General features: G+C 36.9%; 1 protein-coding gene across 1 annotated transcript; it reads right to left on the bottom strand.

Moving 5' to 3' along the window:
* Positions 1 to 455: 455 nt before the first annotated feature.
* Positions 456 to 17,101, bottom strand: NMBR (neuromedin B receptor). Its single transcript, XM_003403986.4, has 3 exons — positions 16,680 to 17,101; positions 3,574 to 3,922; positions 456 to 896 (listed from the first exon to the last, which is right to left on the bottom strand). Exons 1-3 carry the CDS (start codon positions 17,099 to 17,101, stop codon positions 495 to 497), a joined length of 1,173 nt encoding a protein of 390 aa, XP_003404034.3. The 3' UTR covers positions 456 to 494.
* Between the last annotated feature and the right edge of the window lie 5,419 nt (positions 17,102 to 22,520).

Genomic DNA, 22,520 nt, shown 5'->3' on the forward strand with positions numbered 1-22,520 from the left:
ATCACATACTTAAAAGTTACAGATATAAACTATTTCTATTAATTACAATTAATCACACAAAGTATCACAACATACATTAACTTTTGATTATGGTCCATCTTTGGAATTTTCTATTATTTTATTCAAATGAAAGAGATCTACATATGAACTAGCTACGAATAAAATTCATCAGGAAAATATGATTTGTATTTCAAATAATGAGAGTTTGAATTACCCTCATTGAATAGTTGAGTCGATATTGGAATTTATTTCATGCTTCAGAATAAAACAAATTTAAGGTAAATATACTAGAGTTGGCTCTAGCAATAGCCTAAATCACGAAGCAATATTGATTTATACATATTTTAGACTGCATTTTTGAATCATTTTTAATGTGAGCAATACCCAAATGGCTAAGCAATAGTAAGAATGGGAAAATTGTTTAGTTCTGCTCTGCTCAATAGAGATAGAAAAGTTAGTAAGTTGTTTCTAGGTCGTGAGTTGAATGGCCAGAATCACAGTGTTATTTCCTGCTTCATACTGTGTCCATTTAGTAAAACAGACTTGGTCACCACGTTCTTAGCGTTGCTTTTCGGAGATGTCATCCGCACTGCTGAAGAACTGAATAGGTAGCTGGTTGACCTCTCTCGATAGGACTTCCTTCCGCAGCAGAGCTGGCTGTTGAAATGCCTCCTGAAACTTTCACTGAGTAAATAAAGAGCAAATGGATTGACACAAGAATTGCAAAAGCTCAGAACTCGGGCAACCAAGGTGATAATCATGTGGCCTAGAGATGGATCAATCTCCTTGTAGTTGAAAGACCGGTACATGTAAAGGATGTGATTTGGGAACCAACAGAAGACAAAGCAGGCCACAAAGACCAGCACAATTTTAGCCAGCCGTTTCCGTGTCTCCATCTGAGGAAATAAGGGAACATTTGCATAAAATCAAAATGGAGACATTCACATCTGACACTTATGAAAGGAATAACACCATAGAATGAAAATGCAACCAAAATTATATAAACTATGTATTTTCCTCATTAAAGTGATGATTTTAACAGTTCAATAAGGCTTACTTTGGTCACTATGATATTTTCATTTAAAAATATTTGACAGCTTATACAAGATTAGATGATAAATTAATAATAATAAAAATTTTTTTTTTAAAAAAACCCCAAACCTGTTGCTATCATGTTGATTCTGAGTCATGGCAACGCCACACGTGACCTGGTGGAACTGGTCCACAGAACTTGCATGGCTGTAATCTTTATGAAAGCTGATAATCAGGTCTTTCTTCTGTGTTGCCACTGGGTGGGTTTGGACAGTCAGCAAATCATTTCCACCACCTACGCACCTTATATTATTAATAAACACTATTGTTGCACATGTTAAAGCCATGATCTTAAAAAAATTGTTCTTATTTTTAACTGTTTTTCCTTTTTTAAGTCTTTCTGTGTTTAGTATAAATTCAAATAATTTCTATTTTTATTAAATCCAATGACTTAATGAGCCATAGTATATATTCAAGCTTAGGTTTTTTTTTTTTTTTTAAATTGAAGTGTTTTAAATAGGAAAAATAGATTAAAATAAGGCATAACTTTTTTTTTAACACTTATTCCGCCCTTAAGATGTAAGCTCCTGACTCATGTAAATCAAAAGGATCCGCTGTAACTGTCAATCCTGTCAACATTACTGTGTTAGGTAAATTTAAAAATAAAAATACATGTTCTTTTTTTTCATAAAATTTACATACTGTTTTATAAAAAGGTCTTCAACAATGTGATACATAGACAGTTCACAAATTGGACATTAATCTTTTTTTAATCTAAAAATCATTTACTAATGTGTAGAATCCAAGATTCAGCTCGTATTTGTCTAATTTGTTTAAATACTTAAATAAGGCAACATAAACATGAAAACACAATTTGTCAAAAGATACTGATGGTAGGCAACACTATATTTTCTGAGCTAAAACAACCCGTAGTCAACTCAAATATGCCAGAAAGAGTGGAAAAGGGCTAGGATTGGAACAGATTTGACGTTGAAGAGCAGTAGTGAGTGGCGGCTGGGGAAGTAAACCAAGGTGCAAGTGAAAAGGGCTCTAGGTCAACAAGCAGAACGTGGGACTCCAGATGTATCCCTGTGGCATGCTAGGCAAACGAAATATTAAGGAGGTCAAACTTGAAATGTCTCTTACTAAGCAGTGTCCTCTCTGGCACATAGAGCCTGGACACAAATTTTATTGCAATCTGTACTTGGAGATCCACATGGACAGGCAGACCGTTGACATTGTGAGGGAAGTGACTTAGAGGGGGGAGAAACCCAACTTAAAAATCAAAGCAAAACCTCAAATACCCAAATTGGAATACATATTGGATCACAGGCCTCTGAAAACAAGAAGTGAGTGTAAAATTATAAAGCGTTGTGGCGACACATGAGTTGGAATTGGCTTGGCAGCAACAGGTTTGTTTTTTTTTGTTTTTTAGTGAGTGTATGACCTGGGCATTTGGCTTCAGTGATGTCATATATTTGGATAATAAATACATTAAATTATCTAATAATTACCTTAATGATTGGTTGTTTTTTTAAACCTTTAAAGCAAATGTGGGTTGCTGATGGAGATGGACTTCGATCAAGGGAGACTTCCACCCACACAAGACACCTTCACCTGGTTCTGCTGCTGCTAATGTGCTCAAAGCCCCAGCAGGTAACTCCATATACATCCAGCAAATTTCCATGATCTAAGATTCAATTTTTCGCCTTTAAATTGAGGAACAGGCACACATAGCTTCTGTTCACCCACAGAAATCTTTAGAAGCAGTTCCTCTCCAGGAGTGCACAAAATAAACAACTTGACACTCTGTCCTAGAGGAACAGTATTTCAGTCTATTTGTGAATTAAAACCATCGGTTTTATCTGAATTAGTACTGTACATTCTTTAATAAACAAAGAGTGAATAAGGGACATTATGTTCTTCTTAAATTAGTTATATACAATCTTTATAAAGTTATAAAGTTGAGTTAGACCAAGTAAGTACTTCTTCGGCACCGGCCCACCTTTTGATCATACTCCCTTCCTGCCTGCTATCCTCTATTCTCAGAGTCTCCAGCTGTGCCATCCCACCCACACTCCATCCCCAGGTCCCATACAGTGTCCTAGAGTTCTCTCCTGCTGCAGAGTTCTTCTAGGTTCCTTACCCTCTCTGGTGGGCTAATCGGAGAGGAGCTAGTAATTAAATTTATACTTAAAATGTGAAAAACCCTCATTTACTGTGTTATTCTTTGCACATATATTTGCACTTCAAGAAAAATGTTCAAAGAGATTAATTTCTAATGGTGGAATTTTAGGCCTTGTCACAGGCCCAGACAAGAAATAGGCTGGACCTGAGTGAGCATTTTCAGAGCTATGAAACTACCACACACTAGAGACTCCCCCAACATCTCCTCTAGTAAAGGACAGTGCAGGCCCCAGGGAAACCCCTGACTCTGTTCTAAGCCTGCATTGTATTCAGAGCCCATGAAGTAGAACAAAAAATAGCAATTGCTGGACCTGACCAACGTACTACACACACACACACACACACCAAGCTTACCTGTTTTTTGGTATGCTCATTGTATTCTCCAGGAAGATCATGTACACTTTTAACTAAGGTCTTTGCAATATGATAATAATAAACACTAATAATAATGAGTGGTATAAGGAAATAGACCAAGAAGATGAGCACTGAATGAATCTTAGGGTGTAACTCATCTGTCTGAGGGTAGGGTATGCATGCTGTGAAGCTGCCATTTTCTAGGTTCCCAATGCGTGTCACTTCAGAAAATACTCCTTCGGGAACTGCCAACAGCACGGAGACTACCCAGATGGCCACGGCTTTCACACAGGTCCACGTCACTGCCCCTGAGGTCTGGATGTCCATGGGCTTTACGATGGCTCTGTACCTGGGAATATGATAAATCTCGATTACTGTCTTGAAAAAAAAAAAAAACTTACTTGCTGTCTTACTTATCTAATGCTGCTTTAACAGAAATACCACAAGCGAGTGACTTTAGCAAACAGAAATTTATTTTCTCACAGCTGAGGAGGCTAGAAGTTTGAATTCAGGGTGCCACGTCTAGGAGAAGGCTTTCTTTCTCTGTGCATTCTGGGGGAAGGTCCTTATCTCTTTTAAGCTGCTATTCCTTGGTGATTATGGTGATCTTCTGTGGCATGACATCTATCCTGCCCCATCTCTGCTTTATTGCTGCTTGCTTAATCTGTTTTTTATATCTCAAAAGAGAGTGACCAAAATATACCCTACAGTAATACTACCTCATTAACATAACAAAGAAAACTGTATTCCCAAAAGGAATTAAATCCCTGGGAAAAAATACCATGCTTGGTAACCTAGAGGGTCAGCAAAAAAGAGGAAGACCCTCAACGAGATGGACTGACACAGTGGCTGCAACAGTGAGCTCAAACATAGCAATGATTGTGAGGATGGCGTAGGGCCGAGCAGTGTTTCATTCTGTTGTGCGTAGGGTCTCCATGAGTCGGAACCAACTCGATGGTACCTAACAACAACAACAACATAGTGTGATTTATGACATGTATTTTGTGGGGACACAATTCAATCTATAATGCTTGCTGAGAGAGAGGTTCCAACCAACCAACAACCAGTTATCATAAAGTTGACTCTGACTCATGATGACCTCATGTGTGTCAGAGTAGAACTGTGTTCCATAGGGTTTTCAGTGGCTGAGTTTTCAGACATAGATCACCAGGCCTTTCTTCTGAGGTACCTCCAGGTAGATTCAAACTTCCAACCTTTCAGTCGTTAGCACTTTAGTCAGTTAGCCTTTGCAAATGCTCCATTTTCCTCTGTCTGTTTTGTATGAATGGAAGACCTTAAGGTCTCTCGTTCCAACTATCAGCACAGTAGACAGAGAGGGGAACATGTTTTAATTTGACGTTTCCCAAATGGTAGTAATCTGCTTGCTTCTTTTATGAGTTTTTCCAAATTTACATGTACCACATGTATCATTAATTGAATATTTTTATTTAAATAATTTTATTTTTTTTAATTATCAGTATTGTAATTGCTAGACAGATAATAACCATAAACATAAAATTTCCAAGAAAATAATATTATTGAATTCTACCTAACACTCTTCTATCAATTCTGAGCCTCAGGATTTCAACTTTGTTTTCTAAGATGTTAAATCTAATCCAGACTGAAATTTTCTCCATAATCTTATTATAAAGACTGAAACAGAACAATATTCTGTCTTTATAGTTCAATTTTATTTAATGCTATACCTCCATCAAAAACTTTCTCCCTAAAAGTTAAGAAAAAAGTTCCTTGAACCTAGAGTCTGTGTCTTGTTCACTGTTGTATCTATATAGTACATAACACAATGCCTGGCACATAGCAAGTATTCAATAAACATTTGCTTAGTTAATAATGGAAGTATATTCTGAGCAACAAGGATATAACTTATTAAGAGAACTTTTGGTAGATTAGGGTGGTGGTATTTTCACATCAGGTTGACGTGGGATGGAGGTGAGGAAAGGAGACAGAATCTAGTCTAGTGATGCCCAAGCTGTATCAGTCTTCAGAATGATCTAGAAAACTGAATAAAGACAAAGCATATTAGATTTCTCTGCAGACCTACAGAAGCAGGGTCTCTAGGATGTGAAACTTGGGATTCTTCAATTTAATAAGATTTTCAGGTGATTCTGAGCATATGTTAGGTTTAGAAACGACCTCTCAAGAAGATTGTGAAAGTGAGCATTTTTCCACAGGCTTTCTGCAAGGGTTTCTAGTGCAATGGGAAGTTATTCACTAGAGTGTATAACACTGCGATTCAGCAGAAGCCCAGTGCTTCAGAATGAGATGCCTGCTCTTTCTGATATGTCACACAGTATTTTAAAGTATGTTATCTTACATCAGTAAAACTTATTCTAAACAAAGTTACTAAATGTGTTTTTAAATATCTATATGTTACCATGTATCTGTTGTTGTAGCTGCAGAATCGGCCCCAACTCATGGCCCCAACTCATGACGACTTTGTGTATAACAAAACAAAACTGTTACCCAGTCCTGCACCATCATCATGACCATTAGTATGTTTTAGTCCATTCTTGCTGCTATTGTGTCAATCCAACTAATTGAGGGTTTCCCTTATTTCCTCTGACCCTCTACTTTACCGAACATGATGTTATTTTCTAGAGGTTGGTCTTTCCTGGTGACATGTCTAAAGTAAGGAAGCCAAGTCTCACCCTCCACACTTCCAAGAAGCATCCTGGTTGTATTTCTTCAAGACTGACTTGTTTGTTCTTCTGGCAATCCACAGTATATTAAATATTCTCTACCAATGCCACAGTTCGAATGCATCAATTCTTCTGTCTTCCTTTCCATTATTTAGCTTTCACATGCATATGAGACAATTAAAAAGATCATGGGTCATGCACACCTTAATCATCAAAGTGACTTTGCTTTTTAGAATTTTAAAGAGGTCTTTTGCAGCAGATTTGCCCAATGCAACGTGCAGTTTGATTTCTTGACTGCTGCTTCCATGGCTGCTGATTGTTGATCCAAGGAGAATGAAATCACTGACAACTTCAATTTCTTCATTTATCATGATGTTGTTTATCAGTCCAGTTGTGAGGATTTTCCTTTCTTCCCCTTCTGATATAATGTATGCTGAAGGCTCTAATCTTTGACCTTCATCAATAAGTGCTTCAAGTCATCTTCACTTTTGGCAAAGCAAAGTTGTGCTATCTGCCTATCGCAGATTATTAATAATTCTTCCTCCTGATCCTCTGTTCTTCTCATATAGTCCAATTTCTTGGATTGTTTGTTCATAATACTGATAAGTAAGATGAAAGGATACAACCCTGACACACACCTTTCCCAATTTTGAACCACGCAGTATCTCCTTGTTCTATTAGAAGGACTACCTCTTGATCCATGTACAGGTTCCACATGAGCACAATTAAGCAACCTGGAATTGCCATTCTGGGCAATATTATCCATAATTTGTTACGATCCACAGAGACAAATGCCTTTGTGTACTCAATAAAACACAGGTAAGCATCTTTCTGGAATTCTCTGCTTTCAGTCAATATCCATCTGATATCAGGAATGATATCCCTCATTCCACATTCTATTCTGAATCCAGCTTGAACTTCTGGCAATTCCTTGTAGAGATGTATAGCTGCAGTCATTTTTAAATTATCTTAGCAAACTTTTGTGATATTAATGATATCATTCAATAATATAACAGAATGTCTAAAAGTATAAATGACTTTTTAAAAAATGTGTTTAGTGAATTATGACTTCGGAAAGAATGAGAACTGTTTTTGTGTGCTGTCGAGTCAATTCCAACTCACGGCGACCCTATAGGACAGAGTAGAACTGCCCCTTAGGGTTTCCCAGGCTGTAATCTTTACTGGAGGAGATCACCAGGTCTTTTCTCCCGCAGAGCTGCTGGTAGGTTTGAACACCAGTGGGCCACCAGGGCTCCTAATTTAGTGTGTGACTTTAGAAAGGATAAGAAATAATGGCGTGGATTACAGAGGTGTAAGCAACTCTATTTGTTCTGTACCTGGAAAAATCCATTCGTTCTTAACCCGTTAAACCATATACCTTTAATAATAGGTGAGTTTCACGAAGAAGGAATGACACTAACAAGTCACGTTGATAAAGGCAGCAGGCTGGAACTAACCAGCCTATGGTTAAGGAAATTGGGGAAAGGTTATAGAGGGCAAAGAGATCATCTTCATTAATTTCATAGTAGGCTAATTTTGCTCACCACTTAAATGCTTAATTTCTGATAATTACCTGCACTTGTGAATAAATATTGATTTGAATTAGTGAGTCATTGCCATTCTGACGCACAGATAATGTGACGGAAATAGTTGCACAGCAATCTACAGTTCAAAAGTGCTCTCACATTATTTCATTTGATACAATAATCCTGCTCAATAAAAATGATTAGTGTTCCCATTTCACAGAAAAGCTAATAAAGACTAAGATATTAAATGATGTTCAAATGATCACAGAGCCAGTAAGCAGAAGACTTAGTTCAGAACTTGTGACTTCAAATTCTGTGTTTTTCAACTCTAATGCTTAGCAGAGGATGGAACTAAAGATTTAAATGCTTTATCACATATATTTGTTTTTAAGCATTTAATCTCTTTATGCTTTTAAAGCCAATGCTATTTTCAACTTGAAAAAATTAATTTATATCTGTAATTATGTTTTCTCAATTTCATTATCTTCTTATAGGGGAGAAACTAATCCTTAACAGTGCTAGAAAGTAACTTTTCATATTCTTTTAAGTCATTTCTAAAAACTGCAATTTCATACCATCTAACACACTGGATCCCAATGAGATTTTTTAATGTGTGGATTTCTCTAAAAATGTAATCCTTTTCAAAAATTAACTTGAATCAAACTGCAACCATTAAAATGTTTATTTTCAAAATATTGCCCCAAGATTCCAGGAATAATAAAAGAAAGTAAAGGTCTATGCCGAAAGTTGAAAAACATTTCTGCCTAAGAGAAAAATGAAGATTACTTCAGTGACAAATAGATGAATCAAGGGAAGTGCTAGGAATAAGTAAAGGTTGGGTGTTTATTCCTAGTCACCATGAAGACTTATGAATAATCAGAAATAGAAATTACTGCCCAGAACCACAATAAATCAGCAGTACTCATTGGGCTATGGACCTAATAACACAGAATATTTTGTATCAATAATTAGATCAATAAGTTAAGAGACAACTCATTTAGCTTGAGCCTGGCACTATAAAGCTGGGCTATCACTTTGAAACACTTTGAAAAATAACCTTGATCATGTGGAAACAAACAAGAAAAAATAACAGAAATGTAATGAATACATGTGTCCTTTTGTATAGAAAATGAACAAATGAACCTTCCAACTACCAGGTTGTGAATGTATTTGTGGTGGGATGAGAGTTCTCCAAAGACCTAAAAATAATCTACTGGTCACATAAAATGTAATCTAAAACTCCCACATTTTTTAAAAAGTAAAAATATTGGAATTAAATATAAAAATGTAGCTTATGACTATCTCTTAATACTAAATATTGAACCAACTCTTTCCAGAAAAGCGCTCTCAACTCCAAGGGAAGAAAAAGTACATATAGAACTTGAATGAGTTTTAAAGGAGCTACAAAATGATTAATAAAGTACTATTGGGAAAGAATAAAGGATATTAGGTTATTTACCCCAAAAAGAGAAAGATTGGGGAGTAATAATGAGATATATTTGGAGATATGAGTTTGATTCTACTATAATTCTCCAAGATAAATGATAACTGTTCCTTTCTTTGTAATTCCATGGAACTTTGTTCATTATTTCACAATTGCAAATTACTGTTTTATTGTACTAAATCTATCTCACCAATAGGATATACACTCATTAATGTCATTAATCTCACTTCGTTTTATTCACCTTTGAATCACTGCAAGTTATTGACACTCAATAAGTGTTGAAGAAAGAAGGAAGGTGAAAAGATAGAAAGAAAGGAGGAAGGAAGGAAAAAAACTATTAATTATAACAGAATATACAAAAAGAAATCTGTTCCCATGGAGAGATAAATAGGATAATACCAGTTTCAGGATTAATTTGAGTTTGTTGATGTTAGGTACCATCGAGTCGGTTCTGACTCATAGCGACCCTGTGTACAACAGAACACTGCCCAGTCCCTCACCATCCTCACAATTGTTGCTATGTTTGAGCCCATGGTTGCAGCCACTTTGTCAACCCATCTCATTGAGGGTCCTCCTCTATTTTTGTTGACCTTCTACTTTGGGTCTACTTTACCAAGCATGATGTCCTTCTTCAAGGACTGGTCCCTTGGTATAGCACGTCCAAAGTGAGTGAGACAAAGTCTCTCAATCCTGGCTTCCAAGGAGCAGTTTAGCTGTACTTCTTCTAAAACAGATTTGGTCATTCTTCTGGCAGTCGGTGGTGTGTATATGTGTGTGTGTATGTATGTACGTATGTGTGTGTGTATATATATATATATGTTATCAACAAACTACCTCAAGTTAGGGTTGTAACATTGCAAACAATCGGAATTCCAGAATACTTAATTGTGCTCATGAGTAACCTGTATATAGACCAAAAGGCAGGTGTTTGAACAGAGCAAGGGAATACTGGATGGTTTAAAATCAGGAACGGTGTGTGTCAGGGTAGTAGCATTCCACTATACTTATTCAATCTGTATGCTGAGCAAATAATCCAAAAAGCTGGGCTACATGAAGGAGAATGGGCATCAGAATTGAAGGAAGACCATTAACAACATGCAATATGTAGATGATACAACCTTGCTGGCTGAAAGTGAAGAGGACTTGAAGCACTTACTCATGAAGATCAAAGACTTCAGTATGGATTACACCTTAACATAAAGAAAACAAACATCATCACAACTGGACCAATAAACAGTATCATGATAAAGGGAGAAAATATTGAAGTCTTCAAGGATTTCATTTTACTTGGCTCCAAAATCAATGCCCATGGAATCCTCAGTCAAGAAATCAAATGATGTATTAAAGATGTATTACATTGGGCAAATCTGCTGCAAAAGACCTCTTTAAAGTATTAAAAAGCAAAGACGTCACTTTGAGGACTAAGGTGAACCTAACCAAATCATGGTATTTTCAATTGCCTCATATGCATGGAAAGCTAGACAATGAAGAATGAAGAACAAAGAAGAATCGATGCCTTTGAATTATGGTATTGGTGAAAAATATTGACTATATCATGGACTGGAATTGGGACAGTGAGTTGCTTATAGAAACAATCTTCTGAGATTTTTACAAAATGAAGATATGTTGAGAGTTCTTGACTGGTCTGGTGGTAATCCCACTTGCTTGACAGGAGAGAACTTTTTTTTTCTCAAACTCTTCCCTTCCTATCTTCTTTCTTTAAACTGTCTTCCCCTTTTTCCCCAACTTTCTTACAGAACTTAACAACAGTAATCTATAGAAAATAAATACTGTTTATGAAATGAGATTGCCATTGAAATTCTTTTTCCAACACCTTAGCAATTTTGTAACTGGGAGAGAGAACCGGACAATTTGTTTCAGTCATGGGGTTCTCTTTTTCTTCTTTTCTGTAATTTAAGATATCACATATATTTTTCCATAATTTTTTTTTTAATGTGGACATATATTAGGAGCCCTAGTGGTGCAGCTGGTAACTGAAAGGAAGATGGTTCAAACCCACCAGCTGCTCCAGGGAAGAAAGATGTGACAGTCTGCTCCCTTAAAGATTACAGCTTTGGAACCCCTACAGGGCAATTCTACTCCATCCTATAAGGTCGCTATCAGTCAGAATCAACTCGACCGCAACTGGGTTGGGGCATATGTCAAGTAAAAAGAAATAGTCAAAGAATGTTCATATGAAAAAAGCTGCTTCTCATACCAGCATTGACTCTTCCAGGAAAATTTGACTAAGAACTTGCTCAGAACAAGACCACAAATAGGTGCTGTAGTGCTGGTGGAAAATACCAAGAGGAAGATTGTGGAACCTCACTGTCTGCCCTCATGGCTCAGCAGACAAGTGACCCCCCCTCCCACTCAAATACATCACTACAGGCAAAAGACTCAGAGGTATATCTTGGAACTGTTTTGTTTCTACTGAGAAGTAAGCCAGGTAAAACTAGCATAAATTATTATATGAGAGACTTGTGTGGTATGGAATAAATATGGAACAGTGTGATGTCAGAGAACTGAACTGACCATCAGTTGCTCCACTAATTACTAGTATCTTTTCTCCTCTTTGAGTTTCTCATTTATCGGTACTAAAAAAGATGGAGATAATAGGATCATTTCTAAGGTCTCTCAGCTCTATAGTGGAACATATTTTTCATAACTTGAAAGTGAGGAAAATTCTGTTTTAAGGGCATGTAATTTTTGTTGCTTTATAATTTTCTCTAAGTGAAACACTTGAGCATAACACGTGCTGGAATAATACCAAATGCTATAAAGCCCAGTTTGCTGTGGTCCCTCCTTACTCATGGTGTGCCACACAGGTATTAGATTGAGGTAGATAAGTGCTCTTCAGAAACTATAAAGCTATTGAGTATAGCTTTATAAACTATAAACATGGCAATATTATGAATATTGCAAGAATTACACAACCTCTCCCTTCTAGGATTCCTTCTCCCTTCTGAAATTATACAACTTCTCCTTTCTAGATTCTTTTCTCACTTCTGAGACTCTTTCTAAGGAGAAGGGATAAGGAAATAAACTAGAAATGTTTGAGATCAAAGAGTAAAAGATATCTAATTTAACAGCCTCCAAGAATAAACCATGTAAATTCACATTAAAAACTGATAAATTAAGGGAAGAAATTACAGTTCATCCTATTTCTATGGTTATATAAAAATAACAACTAAGCAATTGCTATGGAAAACAAATTTTCCTTTTGTATTGGCAGCTATAAAGCTCACAGGCAAATTTATCTTTCACATTCTGTGAAAGTACAACTTTTATTTTCCCCACTTCTGGTCTTCCTCCCTTTCTGATTCCTGTTGCCTGTTGTTTGTATCTTTATTTTTAACCTGACTTAAATTCTTTTGGCGCAAGTTGAAAGTAAATAAATCATCACCATGGTCACATGGCTTATTGTAGGATGAGTGTGAACTGTTCTCTTGGGATGTGTGGCCAGCCCGGACTTTCCTAAAGAGTTTAGGAAGAACACACTGAGCACCAATCTTGCCACCAGCTGAGAGACACGGGCTTCTCTGCGTACCATCCAGGGCTATGGACCAAAGAAGTAAGCATCTCCTATTGGGACAGCTAGTTAACTAGGACCTGAGCTCCAGTCTCAGGGGTTTGGTGAGAAACCAGTGAACAGGTAGTTGCACTCCCTCTCACCACTGGAGAGAGGCTGATGAAAAACCCTATTAGCTCTAGGCGTTGGGCATAGGATCTATAGTCAATCTGTTTCTATACTGTACTTTGGCATATAATTATACTGAAGAGACTATCTGTTTGCATTAATATAATATCCAAATAACATTAATGATTCAAGGCTCTGTCCACTGTTCACTTCTGGAATTAAATCTGACTATCCTGACTTTTAATTTCTAATAATTAACATTGCATATTAATATTAATTTCATTTTTATTGTTTCTATAGTTGTGTTTCTTTAATTTATAAATGCATTTTAGTTAACAGTTATATAAGAAACAAGAATAAGGAGCTGATACCTAGTTTTATATTTGTGACTACTTAAAATTATAAAGTTTATAATTTTTTAACACTACTCTGTAAGTTTTTTTTTCTATGAAGGAAAGAAGGGAACACCATTCTTAAAAGTTATTTGCATTTTAATAGTGGGTCTTTAGAGACCAAAAGGTCCTCAAGAGCCAAAAAAATAACATTCTAAGTTTGGAAATCCATCCTCTCGAATAAGTAATGAGGAAGATAGCTGTAACAGTGCACATAAGCAAAATATGGGTGATGGGGCCTACTTAGCCCATGTCACAGCATATGTACCCTAATATACCATGATGGAAGACGAGAATAGGTCTGTGTGTGTGTGTGTATGTGTGTGTGTGTATAAAACTGTTAGAAACATGATACAATAAAGGATATAGAAATACTTTAAATCAGCTGTTTAATTTGAACAAGCAAAAACAATAAATTTTTCAAAATAGTAACAAAAAATCTATCAACATAAAAGCAAACTGAAAAACTAAGAATACCACTATCACCATTTCAGATCAGGCACTGTCCCTCCTCCAGCCATATTGATTATGATATGCCTCCAAGGCCAACACCGTCAACCTAGAGCAGACACATATGATTTTTCCCAAGGATGTATCAGTTGAAAGTCCTCAAAAGAGCTTGAAAAGTCAGGAACTAATAATCACAAGTACCATAAAATGTCACCTGTATCACCTTTTGGCCATATGAAACCAGGTGATTTAGGCCTCAAGGTAGATTTATATTTAGGTCTCAAGGTAGATTCATAATTATTGTGTTTCTTGTTTCAGTCTCTGCCATCCAGTGATACCGTCACCAGTGATGTGTAACGCTCATGTCGCCACTTCACATTGGGACATGCTTTTTGAAATCCACTTCTCCTCCTGTTCCTTTCCTACTTCTTTATTTCCTTAGGCAAAGACTCAACTGTTAAGGCATCCCATGAGGATACGGTTTCTGGTCAGATAAACAATTTAATTTGTTTTTTAAAAGCTCCATGCTTTTTTCCTTAATAATGGTTTTTTTCTTGAATTTTCTTGTTGCTACAACTACTGCTTCATTTTGAATTCAAGGTGCTGCTTTTTTTTTCTTTTTCTTTTTTACAGCTACATTTTATGATGTTCTTTCACTCTACTAAATAAGCTTTGCATCTCCCCTCCAGGCTTTTTTTTTTTTTTTCACTTTTGAGTGCTTTAAGTTTAACTTTTCAGTATGCTGTTAATTATGAAAGACCACTAGTAATTTCCTATTCCTGGGAAAGTAATAATCTGGCTTAATGGTGAAAAGTGAAGGCTTAACGGTGAAAGTGAACTGGATTCAAATCGTAGCTCCGTTACTTGCTAGCTGTAAGATCATAAAAATGTTGCTTACTTTTAAGCCTTAGAGTTCTTAACTTTAAAAAGGTTATAATGCTAACAGAGCTGACTTTATAGTATTGTTGGGAGGATTATAAACTCACACAGAAGCGTTAGCACGGTGCTAAGTGCAACTTATAACTGTTTCCAAATCCACAAGAAATCAAAACGTTTGGTAAGATAAAATATTAGGAGATTAAGAACTAATCAACACTTGACTACTATGTTCTAGAAGAAAAGCAGAAATGTAGACAACCTATAATAAACCATTTCAAACCATTCCAAGTGAATATCTGAATGCATCATGTAATTCAGTCACCAATGACTCAGGTTTCTCAATTTGTATTTCCAAAAAGCACACCGATAGACAAAGGCAGCCAAATGGGCAAAGTAGCAGAAGCCACCCACCTTTCTCTGTCATTATTATTGTTTCAGTATTCATGTTGTATTCTCAAAGTATATGATACACATGAGAAATAGAGAAATTCAGTAATGATATGTGGCTCAGAATTTTCTCTGACCTTGGTCAGGACAATTTTACCAGTGTGTCTCCATAACAATAGATTGAGAAAACTGGTGTGACATAAACTCAAGCCTTGGGTCTTGCTACTGACACGTTTTAAAAAGAAAGCATAATGACGGTCATTTTCACTCGTGTAGTGATAGCTATTCATTAAGTTTGATTCCAATCATTAAATATAAATATTTCAGCTTTCTTTTTAAAACATGTCCCATAAAAAGGGCAGTTAAACTAAAAAGTCACATTTTAGTTATGAAATTCAAAGAAAACTTTTTTTAAAAAGTAGTAGAAATGGCATCATGTAAACAAAATGAGGTTAATAACATCGAGGCACCCAATTTACAGGGATGTGATTTTAGAGAGTATATTGCACAAATTGAAAAGTTAATAGTGTTCAGTTTTAAAGGATAAAAACTCTCAACTATGTATTGAATATTCTCTTTCTTTAAATGAATATTAACTCTTCAGTGCTGAAGTCATATAAAGGTATTATTGCAAGTACCGGGAAATTTTGATCCAGATTCATTTTTCATTAATAAGTTGGTATGCAATTTAAAGGGGAGGAGAGCAATTCACCACCTTAATTTTCCAGATTACACTGTTTTTCTACATACTGTTAAGTCAACCTCTCTAAGGGATTTAGACCACCAACTCCATGCAAAGATGCCTAATTCTACATTTTGTCCCCCACCCCAATCCCAGACATTCTCTCCTGCTTAAATGACCCAAAGCATGATTATAGCTTGGGATCCTGGCACTGGACCAAGAATCTAAAGGTTTGGATTCTTCTCACAGCTCTGCCAGAAGGACCTAAAGTTCCCTGAGCCTAGATGTCCTCCCCTGGAAATGACCTCCTTGAACTAGTTGACCTGCAAGGTAGAATCACCGGCATTTCACATCCTTAAAATAGGTGAAGAGCAAATTTACTATCAAAGATGTTGAAATTTTTACAGCATTATTTTAAGATACTAAAATATGGTACCTACCTGCTTGTGAAAAACAGTGTATCACTTGACTTTAGGTATTAAACATGAAGAATGTGTGAAATCAACTGTCTGAAAAAATTTATTATGCCAGATGTCTTTCTTTCAAAAATAGTAGTATACAATTAAAAAGTGTAAATGAGGTTTCCATTATTTGGGCAGAAAATCAAAACTGAACATTTCCCTAATATTAGGCAGACATTCTTACCTATTAGGTTATTATCCCACTGAATAAGAAAAGTACACTTCTAAGGTTATAAGTTATAGGCACACACACAAAGAAGCCTCTGCGTGATATCTGCACTGTTACACATTTGATCTACAACTTTTCTTTGCAACTAAGTAAAGATACTAATAAAGATTCCTGAAGGGGGAGGGAACACCAGGATATAAGGTTTTAAAGCTACTTCCAAACTAATGGAATTTCTTTTTTTTAAATACTTTTCTTACCATAATTTTTCCAAGCTTCACATTCCAGTCTGTTTTAACTGAGTTTACTCTAATTCCTAGATACCTCCTTTTCCTTCTTTCTCCCATCTCCCTCTCAGCCTTTTCTCTCTCCTTTCTGGTCCAGTTGCATCCTTCTCCACCACTTTTCTATGTCCTTACCTGTCGGCGCTGAGGGCCGTGAGAGTGAACACGGAAACCCCCACGGAGGTGAGCTGGATGACTGGGATCAGTTTGCAGCCCACCTTCCCAAACATCCATTCGTCAAAGAAGTAGCGCGATGCGTCCACCGGGACGCAGGTAAGCAGCAGCAGCACGTCTCCAGCGGCCAGGTTAGAGATGAAGATATTGGGGACGCTCCTCATGGCGCTGTTGGTGATAAAGATCTTCACCAGCACGCTATTGCCCAGCAAGCCCACCGTGATGATGAGCAGGTAGAGAGACGGGATCACACAGCGGATCACCAACTCCGTGGTGGTCCGATCCAGGGCGGGCAGAAGATCCCTTTCGGACACCCCCGGAACGAGACCGCTGTGATTGGCGCCTGCGGTCAGGGAGAGGTTGGCAAGAGACTTGTAAGGCATGGTCTTCATTCCAGAAGACTCCTCTGGAGTTTTCAGGCGCCCAGGTCCGGTGATAAGTGCACCGCACACGACTTGGGCTTAATGGATTTCTCTCCGGTCCCCGCAAGTTTACTGCCCCGGCGAACGCGTCACGCTGCCGCCTTTGGAAGAAGCCACGTCTGTGCACGCGCTCAGGTGCTTCAGTTCTGCAAGGGGAGCGTTGGCGCCTGTTGGCTACAAATTTAAAAAAGAAAAAAAAAAAAAAAGAGCGATTGCGTCTTCGTTCTCGTCCGCAATGCTTGTTTCTCCTTTCTACTGGAGAGCAGTCGGTTGGTGAACGATAATCTCTACCTCTGGGATTAAGAAAAGTACCTGCTGGACCGTTGGCCGCGAGGAGCGGAAGTCACCCTGGCGCTGTCCAGCGCGCCACAGCTGAAACAAGGGGCACTAGCTTGAGCCACTAGCGCCTGACTCTTCCCACAGCTTTCCTCTTATTTCTGCAGTTCCTCGTGTATTGTGAGGGACTGGAGGGGAGCTGAGTCCTCCCTCTCACACTGCGTCCCTGTATTCATCTGTCCTTACCCGCCTCCGAGCGGGAGGAGCCCCAGGCAAGAAGTTTGTGAACCTCAGAGGATCTGGGGGCTGAGCTGGCAAGTCCCTGATGCAGAAACACTCAATTTAGGAAAGAGAATAAGTGACACGTTGTGAAGTAAATGAATGAAATTCCCTCCCCACTCTTCTTATCATCCAGTTTCCTTACTCCAAATATGGGAACTATTTCCTACAACTGGCATATTATTTGTAACACATTTCTTTGAACTATAACCTGCAAAAAGGGCACAATAATTAAGTGTATAGCTCAATATAACCACCATCCAGAACCAACAACCTAACCACTATCTCCCAAAGTAACTACTAATCTGCCTTTTATCATATTAACTTGCCTGCTCTTGAACATCATATAAATGGAATCATTCAGTATGCACTCTTACGTCCAGCTTCATGCATTCAGTGTTATATATGTGAGATCCACCTATGTGTTTCGTATAGTATTTTCATACAGTATTCGGTTGCATGAATATGCCACTTCTTATTTATCCATTCTACTGTTGATTCGGAAACCCTGGTGGCCTAGTGGATAAGTGCTAAGGCTGCTAACCAAGAGGTCGGCAGTTTGAACCGGCCAGGTGCTCCTTGGAAATGCTATCGAGCAGTTCTACTCTGTCCTATAGGGTCGCTATGAGTCGGAATCGATTCAACAGCAGTGGGTTAGGTTTGGTTTTGGTTACTGTTGATTCACATGTGTATTCTTTACAATTTCAGCGAATTTAAATAATGCTTCTATGAGCATTCTTTTATATATGTCCTGGTGCACACTTCGGTGAATAACCAGACGTGAATTTACTAGGTCACAGTGATCTGAAATGTTTAGTTTTAGCAGAAACTATTTTTTAAAACAAATGACACACTTTTTTTTTTCTTTTGGAAACTTGCTTGATAGTATCAATTACGGCTGAAAACATGTATACCTATGACCAAGTAATGCCACTCCTAGGTATATGCCCCAAAAATACCTGATACTTCAAATGGATATTCCTAAGGGCAAAATAACTTCCCAACTCAGTGTCATCTGAGTCAAATACAAACCTCTCAGAGATGTTGGCTCAGTTCTGGGATTAGCCATGTAACATTCTTTTCATTAGAAAAAAACATATCCATAGATCTTGGTCAATAAAAGATAAAATTGTTTGATAAATTAAGGAAATTCGTTAATGAGTACCTACAGTGATCTGGTCATAGCTGGCAAAATGTGTACATGAACAAGCCATTTGTAAAGTTTAAGCTTTTTTTTTTTTCAGAAATTGCTATCAAGATTAGTGAACCAAGGGAGATAATCAAACAAGGGAGATAATCAAGGCAACTAATATCACATATAAATTGAGAAATGACACTAGCAGATTTATCTTTAAAGTTATTTCTCTTTTAATATCTAATGGATTATTTAAACTAAAAGAACTACGAAAGAAATTTTCTATATTATGAAGTCATTCAAACTTTAAAACTACAACTATTCCATTTACCAACATTCGCCTGTCAGTTTGTCACACTGTGGTGGTTTGTATGTTGCTGTGATGCTGGAAGCTATGCCACTGTTCTTTCAAATGCCAGCAGGGTCACCCCTGGTGGACAGTTTTCAGCAGAAATTTGGAAGACAGCTACCTGGTCAACTGACTGGAAGAGATCCATATCTGTGCCTATTCCAAAGAAACATGAGTCAACAGAATCCATAAATTACTGAAAAATATCATTAATATCACATGCAAGTAAAATTTTGCTAAGATAATTCAAAAATGCTTGCAACAGTACATTGATTGGGAACAGCCAGAAGTTCAAGCCAGATTCATAAGATGATGTGGCACCAGGAATATCATTACTGATGTCAGATGGATCTTGCCTGAAAGCAGAGAATACCAGAAAGATGTCTACCTATGTTTTATTGATTATGCAAAGGCATCTAACTGTGTAAATCATAACAAATTATGGATAACATTGCAGACCACTTAATTGTACTCATGTGGAAACTGTACATAGACCAAGGGGCAGCCATTCGAACAGAAAAAGGGGGCACTGTGTGGTTTAAAATCAGGGTTGTATCCTTTCACCAAACTTTATATGCTGAGCAAATAATCTGAGAAGCTGGACTATATGAAGAAGAACGAGGCATCAGGATTAGAGAAAAATTCATTAGCAATTTGCAATATGCACATGACACAAACTTGCTTGCTAAAAGTGAAGAGGACATGAAGCACTTACTGATGAAGATCAAAGACTACAGCCTTCAGTATGAACTACACCTCAACATAAAGAAAACAAACGTCCTCACAACTGGACCAATAAACAACATCATGATAAAGGGAGAAAGTATCGAAGTTTTCAAGGATTTCGTTTTACTTGGATCTACAATCAACGTCCATGGAAGCAGCAGTCAAGAAATCAATCAATGTATTGCATTGGTAAAATCTGCTGCAAAAGACCTCTTTAAAGTATTAAAAAGCAAAGACGTCACTTTGAGGACTAAGGTGCGCCTGACCCAAACCATGGTATTTTGAATCACCTCATATGGTTGTGAAAGCTGAGCAATGAATAGGGAAGACCAAAGAAGGATTGATGCCTTTGAATTATGGTGTTGGCTAAGAATATTGAACATACCATGGACTGCCTGAAGAACAAACGAGCCTGTCCTGGAAGAAGTACAGCAAGAATGCTCCTTGGAAGCAAGGATGGTGAGACTTCATCTCATGAAATTTGGGCATGTTATAAGGAGGGACCAATCCCTGGAGAAGGACATCAAGGTTGATAAGGAAAGTGTTAGTGAAAAATAGAAAGGCCCTACACTAGATGGATTGACACAGTGGCTGCAACAACAGGCTCAAACATAGCTACGACTGTGAGGATGGCGCAGGACGGGGCAGTGTGTTCTTCTGTCATACATAGGGTTGCTATGAGTTGGAACCGACTTGACAGCACCTAACAATAATAGCAATGTCCCATTTTAATATATTTTATGTTAAAATATAGTGAAGCCTAATTTGCTGTATGAGTTTTTATATTCTTCCTTATGATGTTAAACACTTAGTTGAGAAAAACTCAAAAAACAGAATTATACAAATATCTAATCCCCTGGCATTGTAGAAATAAGGCATCTAGATTATTGAATTTTTTCCTGTTTCAAGTGAATTCACATGTATTTACTCAAAGGGTTTGGTTCATGATAGTGAAGAATATTATAAATATTTTAATAATGATAGACTTATAATAATGATAGGCTTATGATACTGTATTAAAATGCTATTAAAGGTATCATAACTATGGGTATATTATTTAGACACATCACAAATTAAATAGAGGTAAATGGATATTATCTCATTTTTATAGAATTAATAAACATCAGAAATAAACATCTACCAAAGGGACATACTTTTTATTTTTTTAATCTATGTGCCAGACACCATATTAGGTTCCTTAGAGGCAGATTTCATTTAATGTTTATGACTATCCTGTGAGGCAGACATTTGAGTTTAAAATTTACACATCACATAATTAACACTCATAGAGGTAATATAATCTGATTAATTTCATAAAGACCTCAATAAAACTGCATTGTGAAGCTAATTATACTTGACTTTAAAGTCTATTCTATCACATTATTCACAGAGAATAAAATTTCCTGGAAAAATGAGGTTTCCGTATGAATAAAGGATACATTTTGAATCCTAAGGCATTCAATGTTTATAAAATGCACATCAAATATTTCATTTTTCTAGTACAACAAGTGTTCAAAACTAAATATAATCATTTTTTGCTGTCTCAAAGTCACTGCTGTATTAGTTATTGTAAGTGTATGCAAAGAATTTGAAATGCAAACCTATTTCATAATCCTTTACCTGCCCCAATGGATCTACCATGTAAAGTATGTTGAAGAAAAAGTTAAATATTATATTTATAGAAAAATGTTATAGGAATTTCCTTTAAGATTGTGAACACAACAAAAGTATCCACTATTACCATTGCTATTTAACACAGTAAGAATATTCCAGCCAATGCTATAATGACAGTTACACATACATGTCAAAACCTAATATTAAAAAGTATGGCCCAAAAAATGAATAGAAGAGAAAAAAAAAAAAAAGGCTCCTTGTAAGTGAGGATGGTGAGACTTTGTCTCAAGTACTTTGGACATGTTATCAGGAGGGACCAGTTGCTAGAGAAGGACATCATGCTTGGTGAAGTAGAGGGTCAGGGGAAAAGAGGAAGACCCTCACCAAGATGGACTGACACAGTGACTGCAATAATGGGCTCAAGCCAACAAGGATTATGAGGATGGCACAGGACCAGGCATCATTTAGTTCTATTGTACATAGGGTCGCTACAAGTTGGAACTGACTCGAAGGCACCTAACAACAACAATAGAAAATATGGAAAAATGGCTCATATTACAAAGAAGAATAAAGCTGAGTCCCTAGGTAAAACCACATACAGTGTTAGATTCTCAATACATTAAAGATCACAGTCTAAAAGGTAAACTGAGAAAATAATAGAAATGAATCTCACAAAGTATATTTGAGACAAAGGTAAGGGGAAGGATTTCTATTTCCAGCCAAGATGGTGCCTATTGTCCAATGTCTGATAACTGTTGTTTGTATACTTTGTCCATTTTCTATAAAATTTATTTAATGTGTTTCCTATTCTCAGTATGATTTTTACAAAAGGCATCAACAAAAAACCTACGGTAAGCTTCATACTTAATGGTGAAAGACTAAACGCTTTTCCCCTAAGATCAGAAATAAGGCAAGGTTCTCACCACCTTTATTCAACGTTGTACTAGTGGCTTTTTCCAGTGCATCAGAGCAAGAAAAGCAAGGGAAAGGCATATAGATTT

The sequence above is a fragment of the Loxodonta africana genome, chromosome 1, assembly GCF_030014295.1.
Source record: "Loxodonta africana isolate mLoxAfr1 chromosome 1, mLoxAfr1.hap2, whole genome shotgun sequence".
Taxonomy (NCBI): Eukaryota; Metazoa; Chordata; class Mammalia; order Proboscidea; family Elephantidae; genus Loxodonta; species Loxodonta africana.